The sequence below is a fragment of the Oreochromis aureus genome, linkage group 3 (genome assembly GCF_013358895.1).
Source record: "Oreochromis aureus strain Israel breed Guangdong linkage group 3, ZZ_aureus, whole genome shotgun sequence".
In the NCBI taxonomy this organism is placed as follows: Eukaryota; Metazoa; Chordata; class Actinopteri; order Cichliformes; family Cichlidae; genus Oreochromis; species Oreochromis aureus.
The window spans coordinates 111,580,434-111,592,923 of NC_052944.1; the positions used below are offsets into that span (position 1 = coordinate 111,580,434).

General features: G+C 41.8%; 1 protein-coding gene across 1 annotated transcript in view; it reads left to right on the plus strand.

Annotated features, from left to right (window-relative positions):
• Positions 1–4,730: 4,730 nt before the first annotated feature.
• LOC116331969 overlaps positions 4,731–12,490 on the plus strand; it is a 249,588-nt gene continuing 241,828 nt past the window's right edge. Inside the window, exons 1-2 of the mRNA XM_039603810.1 lie at positions 4,731–4,925; positions 12,371–12,423. Of these exons, the coding sequence (XP_039459744.1) occupies positions 4,731–4,925; positions 12,371–12,423 (248 nt within the window). The remainder of the gene's footprint in view (positions 4,926–12,370; positions 12,424–12,490) is intronic.

The following is a 12,490-nucleotide window of genomic DNA, read 5'->3' on the forward strand; positions in this document are numbered from 1 at the left end:
CTGTCATCCCTGTTGGACAACATCTCCCACCCCATGCATGAGACTGTGACATCACTGAGCAGCTCCTTCAGTGGGAGACTGCGGCACCCACGGTGTGGGACGGAGAGATTTCGCAGGTCTTTCCTCCCCACTGCTGTCAGACTCCACAACAAAGACTTTAACTGATCAAACACACACATCCACAAATGTGCAATAACACTAATGTGCAATAATCTTTTCTGGCATCGTTGTATTTTTCCTGAGTTGTATATAACATTTGTATTCTATTTTTATCTTATTGTATATTTTATTCTATTTTATTCTACTGTATATAGTATTTTATTTTATTCTGTACAGTTGTGTACTGTATTTATTCTTATTTTATTTTATTCTAATTTTTGCTTCATAAATTTTGCACTGTCCACTTCCTGCTGTGACAAAACAAATTTCCCACGTGTGGGACTAATAAAGGTTATCTTATCTTATCAAAATCGCTAGCCCGACGTCCCAGGGCTAGCGATCTTTCCAGTCGGGCTACCAAAATCCATCTCAGCCCTGCCCGTCGGGCTATCATAGGAAAGTATATGTCAGTGCGTTTGCATTCTTTCGAAAATGTAGCTGAGTATTTATGTCATTGGCATCGATGAGCCACTGTCAATACGTGACATATTGAAATCGCGTTTGAATTTGCGCTTGTTTTTTGCTTTCACTTTGCGATCGTGCGAACAGTGTGTAGAGAGCGGCAGCAGTGATTGGTGAGTGATGGCATCGTCTTATCACTCATTAGCTCACTATTCAGACATGACAAGTGAAATCTCCCACAGCAAGCTTAAACATGTGAGAGGTTGATTGCGCAGAGAATCGCTGAGGGTTATGTGAGTGCGTGTGTAAAAGCAGCAGGATTTACGCCGGTGTTTTAGTTCTGCTCAGCCGAATAATACAGATCAGGGTGAAGAAGCGACAGCCAAAGAAAAGCCGAACACATAACGGTAAGTTAAGACAAATCAGACTATAAGGCAAAAAAAGCGCAGCTTTTTTGGTTTCATGGAGAAAAGAATTTCTGTGGCTGGAGTATGACGAGCTAAATAACATGATGTTCTGCCAGGTGTGCTGTGAGTTTCATTCAGTTTCTGAGTCGACCAGCGCCTTTGTTACTGGGACCAGTCATTTTAAGAAAGACCCCATCAGAACGCATGAGAAATGCCAGAAATGCATTATTGCCCAGTCTGCAGTATCTTTCCCAGAACAAACAGCAATTGTAAAAAACATACTAAAAATAGACCAAGCATGAGAAGAAGTCCTGAAAAAGCTGTTTAGAGCAGCGTGCTATGTTGCAAAGAGTGAACTATCATTGGCAAAATTCAGCAGTCTTTGCAAACTTCAAAAAGCAAATGTCCTTGATGTTGGTTCCACTTGCCTCTGACCCATGACTCCAATGGAAATGTCAGATTCAGGATCCAACACCGACTGATTCATATTCTACAGTTCTTACAAGTTCATAGAAATCTCTGTTCAATGAGAACCAAGTATTTGAGTTGACGATTGTAATTTTTATACAGTTGTTGTGATTTGTATTTTAACTATTTTTTGATTAATTTTTGTTTCCGTTACAATATTATACATTAATATTGTAACGGAAACAAAACGGTAAACAAAACAAAAATTTGCTCTCTTTTTTATTCGGGCTACTTAAATTTATTTTGGGCTACCAAAAACTGAAGAGTGCCGGCCCGAAGGGCTACCAGAGACTTTGAAATTTTGCAAGCCTTGGAAAGGATACATTTTGTCAAGATGTCCTTCTCCTAAAATGACAACCTTGCATCCATGGCATAATCACTTAATCGCGGGGGAACAGTTGAAGCAATTGACACTATGACTTCTTACAGCTGTGTACAAACCATCTGTTAATGTAATTCTGAATCATGTGAAATGAAAAATTTACCTGAATGTCATAAATTCTCATGAGCTTTGCTAGCTCCTCTGCAATCTTGCCAGTCTTGATGGCCTTGTCTCGGAACAAAGTGATGAGTCTAGGCGTGTGTCTGTCCAGCTCCTTGTAGAATTGAGTGCGCAGGTTAACATTGTTGATTCAGTGAAACTCTGCAACCACCTGTACATGAACAGAAATACACAGAAATGAACATAGATGAATTAGGAACAGAAATGTGAATGTATTTTAAAAAGTTCTCAGGTTAGCAAAACCAGAGCAATTCTAGTGAAAACCAAGGCCAAAATAGAAAGTTATTTGTCATTCTTTGTAATGTTATCTAAAGGAAATTTAAATAAATAAACTTCTAGAGACTTTGTTTACTGTGAATGGGGAAAAAATACGTCACAGAGTGATGTGTTGTCATTTACATCTGTCATTTGCTTTTTGGTAAATTGTTTGAAAATCTAGACTTTTAAAAACTGGGAGAACAGTAAAGAGACAGACAGACATATATATATATATATATATATATATATATATATATATATATATATATATATATATATATATACACACACACAAACACACACGTACACATATATACATACATATACACATACACATATACACACACACACATATATATATATAAAAAACACAAAACACCCAGCGCACCCCTGGGGTTGTTTATCCTTCAAGCTCGGGTCCTCTACCAGAGGCCTGGGAGCTTGAGGGTCCTCTTGCAGTATCTTAGCTGTTCCCAGGACTGCGCTCTTCTGGACAGAGATCTCCGATGTTGTTCCCGGGATCTGCTGGAGCCACTCGCCTAGCTTGGGAGTCACCGCACCTAGTGCTCCGATTACCACGGGGACCACCGTTACCTTCACCCTCCACATCCTCTCGAGCTCTTCTCTGAGCCCTTGGTATTTCTCCAGCTTCTCATGTTCCTTCTTCCTGATATTGCTGTCATTCGGAACCGCTACATCGATCACTACAGCCGTCTTCTTCTGTTTGTCTACCACCACTATGTCCGGTTGGTTAGCCACCACCATTTTGTCCATCTGCATCTGGAAGTCCCACAGGATCTTAGCTCGGTCATTCTCCATCACCCTTGGAGGCATCTCCCATTTTGACCTCGGGACTTCCAGGTTATACTCGGCACAGATGTTCCTGTACACTACGCCGGTCACTTGGTTATGGCGTTCCATGTATGCCTTGCCTGCTAGCATCTTGCACCCTGCTGTTATGTGCTGGATTGTCTCTGGGGCATCTTTACACAGCCTGCACCTGGGGTCTTGCCTGGTTTGATAGACCCCAGCCTCTATGGATCTTGTACTCAGAGCTTGTTCTTGTGCTGCCATGATTAGTGCCTCTGTGCTGTCTTTCAGTCCAGCTTTGTCCAGCCACTGGTAGGATTTCTGGATATCAGCCACCTCCTCTATCTGCCGGTGGTACATACCGTACAGGGGCCTGTCCTTCCATGATGGTTCCTCGCCTTCCTCCTCTTTCTTGGGTTTCTGCTGCCTGAGGTATTCACTGAGCACGCTGTCAGTTGGGGCCATCTTCGTGATGTATTCGTGGATGTTTCTTGTCTCATCCTGGACTGTGGTGCTGACACTCACCAGTCCCCGGCCCCCTTCCTTCCGCTTAGTGTACAGCCTCAGGGTGCTGGACTTGGGGTGAAACCCTCCATGCATGGTAAGGAGCTTTCTTGTCTTTATGTCAGTGGCTTCTATCTCCTCCTTTGGCCAGCCTATTACCCCAGCAGGGTACCTGATCACGGGCAGGGCATAGGTGTTGATGGCCCGGATCTTGTTCTTACCGTTCAGCTGACTTCTCAGGACTTGCCTGACCCTCTGCAGGTACTTGGTGGTTGCAGCTTTCCTAGCGGCCTCTTCATGGTTCCCATTCGCTTGCGGGATCCCCAGGTACTTGTAACTGTCCTCTATGTCTGCAATGTTGCCTTCTGGTAGTTCAATCCCCTCAGTTCTGACTACCTTCCCTCTCTTTGTTACCATCCGACTACACTTCTCCAGTCCGAATGACATTCCAATGTCATTGCTGTATATCCTGGTAGTGTGTATCAGTGAATCGATGTCTCGTTCACTCTTGGCATACAGCTTGATGTCATCCATGTACAGGAGGTGGCTGACAACCGCTCCGTTCCGTAGTCGGTAACCGTAGCCAGTCTTGTTAATGATCTCACTGAGGGGGTTCAGGCCTATGCAGAACAGCAGTGGGGACAGAGCATCTCCTTGGTAGATCCCGCACTTGATGGTGACTTGTGCTATGGGCTTGGAGTTGGCCTCTAGTGTTGTACGCCACATCCCCATTGAGTTCCTGATGAAGGCTCTTAGGGTCCTGTTGATCTTGTACAATTCTAGGCATTCCAGTATCCAGCTGTGGGGCATTGAGTCATAGGCCTTGTAATCAATCCAGGCTGTGCACAGGTTGGTCAGTCTGGTATTGCATTCACGGCTGACTGTTCTGTCTACCAGTAGCTGGTGTTTTGTGCCTCTGGTATTCTTGCCAATCCCTTTCTGTGCCCCGCTCATGTATTGACCCATGTGCCTGTTCATCTTAGCGGATATGATGCCTGACAGGAGCTTCCACGTGGTGCTGAGGCAGGTTATTGGTCGGTAGGTGGATGGGACCGGTCCCTTCTTGGGCTACTGAGCTACTAGTTGTTTCGCCGTCATTGTGGATGTTGGGTATCGAAGAATCCATAGGTCCCTCATCCTATTCATGTAACCCCTAACTCCAGTTCGTCCTGTTCCGCCTCGACTCTGCCGGCCACTTTCCAGGCCTCTAGCTGGGCGTCATGGCCGTCGAGGCCGGCCTCCTGAGTCAGTTCATCACCGCCGCTGGCTTCGCGGTCGGCCTCCGGATCTGCTTTGTCGTCGCCTCTGCATGCCACATGGCCGGCCTCCTGATTGGTTTAGTCTGCGTCGCCGCTGCTGCTGTCCGCACGGCCGGCCCCCTGAACTGTCTTAGTCCTTGTGTTGTCGACCTCCGGGTCGACCCGCTGACCTTACTGTGGACTCATGATTACTCTTGTTTTGTGTTGAACTGTTTTCTTGTGTTTTTTGGACTGATCTGGACTCTTGTGCTCCTTGTTTTTTGTTTCGGACCCTGATTCCTGGACCCCCTCCACCCGCCCTGGCCTGGTGCTCCGTTTTGTTGCGCTTTTTTTTTTTTTATTTGGGCTGTCGGGAGCCAGCCCTTGCAGGGGGGGGTACTGTCACGGTTCTGGGTCGGTTCGACCCAGCATTTTGAGTTTATTATGTTTTGGTTTATTTTTGAATGATGGATTATTCTTTATGTTTCTCTGGAGCTTTGTTGGGAATCTGTGTTTCAGTTATCTTGGTGTTATGGATTGTTTTCTCAGTCTCTTGTAGTACTTGTGGTGGTGCTGGTGATGGATATGATGATGATAGATTATTATGAGTTTCTGTTTATCCGTATTTAAGGATTTGTTGTTTCTTCCTTTAGTTTTTCCACATGGCTCACCCCACTCGCTGTGACATTTTTAGAAATTTATGGGAACTTACACAGACAAACATGGATCAATGACAGACTTCTTGGGAAAATCCAATCCTCAAAAGCTGATGACAACATTTGAAGTGTTAAATGAATCAGACTGAAAGCCTCCATCCAAAACCTGCATGTTCAGATGTACACCACGTGTTTTTTTTTTTTGTTTATGCTAACAGATGGTACACTACTATTAAAAAAAACACTAATTGCTTATTGATTACTGATCAGCACTGACATCTCTACTAAGAGAGAAGTCAGTTTCACAATTTTTTTCATTGCAAAGCAGAAGTTACAGTGCCAGGAAGAGCAGTTTTATGCATCTGACATCAAATCTGTACCAAATACAACCTGTGGCTCCATCTGTTTGTCACGGTCCTGCGTCATGTGACCCAGCATTTTGTTCCAGTCTTTCGTCCTTCATCATTCTGGTTCAAGCTGAGCTTAGTCTCATCTGTCCAGAACTGCTCTGCTGCTTTTTTCTTAGTCATGGAAACCATCCCATAATCATCCACCAGTGCTGTCATGTGTGTACATAAGGGCCTTTTTAAGTTACTGAGCTTAACACAAAAATGATTTTACATTAGGAAGACTTTTTTATTTTATTTAAAAATTCAGTTCAATGTTTAGAAATATCTGTAGACCAATGTTCCCTCTAAGCTGCGCACGTGCGCAATTGCGCACTGCTGGCACCGTCTCTGCGCACAGAAAATCTGCATTGTGCACAAAAAAATTAACCAGAATTGAAATTAAAATAAATATTTTAACAATTCTGTTTTGCAGTGTTAGTCAGTGAGTGACTGGCTGCTCCCATATTGTATTAGAACGATGCCACCTTAGTACAGCCAATAATGCCATTCACATTCGTATATACGCAGCTAATCAACGTGGTTGACAGGCTATGACAGCGTCCTTATGTGCTGACACCGACGGTCTTTTAGCTGGCAAAGCGGCGTGGCTGATGTGGAGTGAAGCCACGTTAATGACAACTTGTACCACCATTGGAAATGTTAGCAGGACAGACGGAACAATTGACGGGAAAAGTATGGACTTTATACCAGTTTTTATATTGTGTTGATCGGCCACGTAAAACCAGAGTTATGATAAAAATATCTGCAATGTTTGGTTTTCTTCCTGGATACTATCGTTGTTTATATTTACTGCGGGAAAAACCGGTAAAAACGGCGTTTCATAAGAAAAAGGCTCGAAAGCACTCTCCACCTGTGAGCAAAAACAACCCCCCCATGTCGACCAATCAAAAAATGGTATGGCAACGCGGCATCTAGTTGTTAAGAAATGGGAGGAAGTTTTAGGAGTGAAGGCGGTGCTTTGAGATGTGAGAGATTTGCGATGTTTAGCGCAAATCTTGTGTAGTTAGTGTGTAGTGTAGTCAATAGTTTTGTTGTGTGTGTCAGAACAATGAGGCGACTGCTGAATGTTACAGGTGTTACAGGAGTGATACATCTCCTGTTGTCAGGCCTGCAGGTATCACGCTGTTGTTCTCCTTCATCTCATAGTGGACAGAAATTGTTTTTTGGAGTGGCACAAATAATTTGTGTGGCATCAAATTTGATGCAGAACAGCTGATTGTTCTGTAAATAGTTTGAAATGTTTGTTTAAAAAAACGCCTTGGCTGCATTTAAAAAAATAGCTGCAAAAAACTTTGTTGTTTGCCAAACTGAGTTACTTTTTTGAAGAAGTAACTATATAATTAATTGCCCAACATTGGTCATTATATACTGTTGTCAGGGTCCTGGGTCCCCTGACCTAGCATGTTTAATTCTTTATGATTTTTGTAGTATTGTGCTTGTGAGTTGTATCGTTTCTAGTTTCGATCCCTTGCCCTTCGTGTTTCTCTGTGTCCCCTCTGTTCTGTGTAGTCTGTCTGCATGTTGAGTTTCCCTCTGTGTCTTTCGGTTCTTAGAGTCCTCTGTCTTATGGTTTATGTCTCTGTGTTTCTTAGTTGCTGTCTCCACTGTGCCAAGTTCATGTCTCTGTGTCATACTTCCTGTTTTACTTTGAAGGTCCGTGTCTTATGTAAATGTGTCCTGCTTTGCTCCCTTGTCTCGTCAGTCCTGATTTCTCCCAGCTGTGCTCTCCTTCTGTGTCTCATTCCCCTCGTTACTTCCCAGTGTATTTAAACCCTGTGTTTCTCTGAGTCAGTGTCGCGTTGTCCCTCTTGCTGTGTGGATCTCCCTGTGTCTCCCCGTGAGTCTTAGTTTGTTATTTCCCAGTTTAGTTTAGTTTAGTTTAGTTTAGTTTGTATGCCTTTTTCCCTGCCAGCCAATAAAGCTGTGACTTTGAGTTTATACCTTGAGTCTGAGTGCCTGCATTTTGGGTCCTACTCCTGCCTGCCACACTGCACTCCTTGACAACTGTATTTGGCAGACAGAGAGTTACAGGACTCTCTCCCAGACCACAGACTCATACTCATAATACAAGTCAGAGCTTTTTTTTTAAAAAGAAAGAAAGTTGTGTTTTCAAAATTGGAGTTCAAGTTATTTTTACTTCCAATAGTGTTAACATACTACACAGGCCAAAGACTAGATTTTTTTTTACATTTTCATTGTAAGTGGGCTAAAGTGGGCATTTACATAAATGTAAATGCTGTAATTTGATTATTTTAATAAACATGTAACTTGGATGGATTAGATGCCGGCGTGACCACAGTGCACACGTCTGATGTTGCTCACAGTGGTCCAAGGGATCGCTCAGGGAGTTTGTGTGTTCGCTCAGACACATGAAACATTAGAGGGAACATTGCTGTAGACATACAGATAATAAACTTTACTACATTTTAAAGTATGTAATTAAAATTACATTTTACATTTTAGTTTTGAAAAAGAGTGTTTATAATAAACAAATGGTGAAAGAAATTATGGAAAAATCTTAATTATAAAATTATAATAAAGTGAATTCAATACATTTATTTAATTTCTTACTAGAATTCCTCTGATGGCAAGCATAAAGTTTCAGCTTCGATGGGATTTATTTACCCTCAACAACAAAATTATTATAAGACTAAAACTAAAGAGTAAAGCTAGATTTTAAAATGCAAGTCAGTTAACTAAAATAAAAATAAGTATTAGTAGGTAGTAGTTTGGTTAAAAATATCAACATCACCTGCTTTGTTTGGTTTTGATTTCTTACTCTTGCCTCTGACATTCACCCTCCATACAGTCATAATGACTAATGTGGAAAACCAGCTTTAATGTTCAAAGACAAAGAGGTACACACCCTGCACACTGAAGTATACTGTTCACACATCACTCAGGTTTGACCAACCGTCAGTTTCTGTTGGGCGTTGCACAGACAACTGCAACATGTACACACTCAAGAAGATGATCACATGCACACTGCAGTTATCTGCAGGTTTCCTCAGAGAAAAGTTCAGCTCATAAATCCATGTTATACAGTTTTTGTGTAATAAAATATAATTAATATTAAAGATATTAATGCAGCTTTTCAGATGTGCAGCTCTGACTGATTCCGGGTAACAGCTCAGCCTTTTGTACTTACAAAGTGCAGCAAGTTTGGACTTCTTGGTATGAACACATTCACTCAGCAGCACTCATCTCTGTCACAGTGATGAAAGGATTGATCTGTTCATTTTTTTTTCTCAAGTGATCAAAGCACAGAAGAAAGTCATGAAGATCAGAACCTCATTGCACTGAATAAACAATTAACAGACCTCAAACAGGATACTTGGAGCTCTGAGCTCTCAGGAGGTCCCAGCAGAAAAATTTTAAAGACTCTTCAGAAATGTTGTTTGGAAAATTACTGCTTTTCAAACTGTCATGAGACTGTTTCAAGCAGTCTCATGCTTTACTTTTTCTCACTCTGTGCTGTTTATTGTGACATGTCTGAGCTTGTGTGGGGTTTTAAGTTCCCAATAAACCCTGGAGAAAATGGGTGGAGTGGCAAAAAGGAAAAAAGGTGTCAACGAGCAATTGTCTTAAAACAACACAAGTTAAGAGAAGAACACATTGAGAAAGTCCCGGGTGTGGAGACAAGATTACTTTTCCTCAGATGGATTTCAACAAACTGTAAGTTTCCCTTCTTTCTTCCCTTAACTTATTATAGAATATTATAGAATAGAGATTTACTTTTTTTTTTTTATAATTTTCTAGAGTCAAACACTTGACTCTAGAAAATTAGTATTAAATGATGATATGATTCATTTCTTTACACAATATGCCATGTGTGATCAAATCATTGACCTTTCAACTGATTGAATACCTGCTGTGCTTCCTGAGCCACAGTTAATTGATCACAGTTAGCCACTTCCTGTGAGTTAATTGCTGTGTCCCAATCCAGCGACCGCACGCTTTGGAGTTCGCATTTTGAGACCTATTACGTCACAGCGACGTAACAACGGTTGTCCCAATCCAAAGTGTACTCCAAATGCGCCGTTGATTTCATCAAATTTGAAGTGTGGTCCGGTGTACACTTGGTCACTTATATCCCACAATTCATAGCGTGGCGGTGAGTGTGGATAATTTTGCCGCAAAATACGGCAGAAGGCAGAAGCGGAGTGGCTGAAGAGTGAACTTTCAACAGTAAGTACTGAATATTATGTCACTAATTTATGTGCGAATGTTTAATAATGAAGAACGTTCAATAGTCGACCTTAATTCTACAGAGATGTGATGATTTCATGGATAATTAAAGTCAGTCATATATCCACAAACACAACAAGCTGAAAGGCAGTGATGCTGCTCGGTTTGCAGTCCTGAATATGACGGCACAAGCAGGACTCACTGCACTGTTAATGTTAGCTATGTTATATTGCTGCCTCTGTTCGATGGTGTCGAGCCAAACGGACTTTAACGTGTGTTTGAACGAGCTGACGGTTCACTCGTTAAGCTGAAAGAAAGATGCTTTAATCACAGCAGTCACACATGTGTCCACTGGACCATCTGGAACTCTTCTTGTTTAGCACTCGTAATAACACAAACACTAAATCCTCCTTCTCTTGTGCTGTTTTGTAGCGGTGTATACACCTGAGACTGTCACCTGTCTGTCTGTCCTGCACTCTCTCTCTGTTTCTTTCTCTCTGATTGTGGAATAAAAGTATGAACATGTATTTATAAGTTACACTTGTGTTTGAATCCTGCAGCTTATCACACATTTGATTTCCATGTGTGACGACTGCAAGTGTCCAGAGTGAGGACAGACTGAGGGACCCATTGCTGCACACCATCTGTGAGGCTTTGCACCCCTGATGATCCACCAGGACAAACTCAGCAGTGTGTGAGGAAGAGGAGGAGGAAGAGCCAGCAGCAGCTGACAGATGGAGAGAATAGACAGACTGTTCCCTGTTTGTGAAGGACTGCTAGGAAAGTTTAGAATAACTAATTGTCTGTCCTGAATCAGTCTTATTAGGTAATGTTCAAATAATGTTATCATCCCAGTGTTTTCAGTGTGGGAGAAAGTACTCAGAGCCTTCAGGTTACACACTATGAAAGGCAGCAACAAGTTTAATATTCAGAAACCTAAAGTATGTATCAGCAGCAGAATGGAGCTAAAAATAAATGTTTGTTTCAGTTCTATGAAGCTTTGAGTATTTTGGATTAGTAGCACTGCTGTGTTTGTTGCATCATATTGCTGTAATTGTTTATATGCTTTATATATTCTGAGGTAAGTTGATCTATAGTGTTACATCATATTCTATAAGGATGTTATGTGTTTGTTTACTTTCTGCCCAGTTTGACCCATTTAGCAGAAGTCAGCCTGTTTAAGGCTCTGATATCTATTCTGTGTGACTTAAAGCAGTTATGACATGGTCTGATTTTCTCACCCAATAAAGGAATATTTCATATATCAGTCTGATCTTCATTTATGTATGTATGTATATATATATACACACACACACACACACACACACATACATACATACATACATACATACATACATACATACATACATACATACACATATATATATATATATATCTGACAATAACTTTAATATTGGCCATATTATATTTAAATTACCAAAGTGACATGATTTTAGTCTCATGACCAAAATTAGCTAATTGTTATTTACTAACTATTCTTGAAATGACTGTTCAGTACAGAAATGAAGCCCAACAATCATGTTTTACAGTCCCGTGGTCTCAGACTCAGATACTCAACTAATCAAAGTGATGTCATAAAAAAAAATGAGTGAACAAAAAAACATTTTTTTCTCCTTCTCTCAAAAAGCTGTATGACACGTTTCCAGCGGTTAGTATCATGGTTGCTAGGCAACCTGAGCAGCGTGACGAAGGCCATACCATCCCATTTCACAAGCCTTTCACTTCCGCACTTCTCGCACTTCCTAGTATGCGAGCTGCGCGTACTCCGAAGCGTGCGGTCGCTGGATTGGGACACAGCCAAGGACATGAATCTTTAAGTCCCTTTGAGCTACGGAGTTTTGGAATCTCTGCACAGCAAAAGATACAGATGTGAAACCAACTAAGCAGGAGCATCTCTCTCTGTATTTCCTCTTAACTCAGCAGGAATAATTAGTGTGACGTTTTAACTCTGTTGATCCTCTTTGAATCATGGATCAGCTGAAAGGTTTAAAATGTTGTTCACACGTGTTGAACTGACTGAATACTAATGGACTGAAGCTTCCAGTCACAGCGAATCAGTGTATGTCAGTGAATGCATCGTGTGTGCTTCACGGCTCCATCTAGTGGACTGATAGAGAAGCTGATGGCAGCTTCCTCTGCCTCACACTGTCTGACTGCATTCAGCTGACACTGAGATGAAGCAGGAAAGAAGCGGCTGATATTTGGACAGCACACATGATGGAAAGGAGGATTTCAGTTGATGTACACATGAATGATTTGTGTTTCCTCTGCAGGTGAAGGTAGAAAGTGTGTGTGAGCTGAATTGAGCAGCATGGATCAGTGTGAGGACAGAGAGGAGGGAGTCCCTCCCTCTAAAAGCACTCTGTGTGGGGAACATGAGAGCCAGACCAAAGCTCAGAGGTGAGATGACCATCTCTAACTGTCCATGACTCTTCTCCATGTCACAGCTCAGCACTCACATTACTGC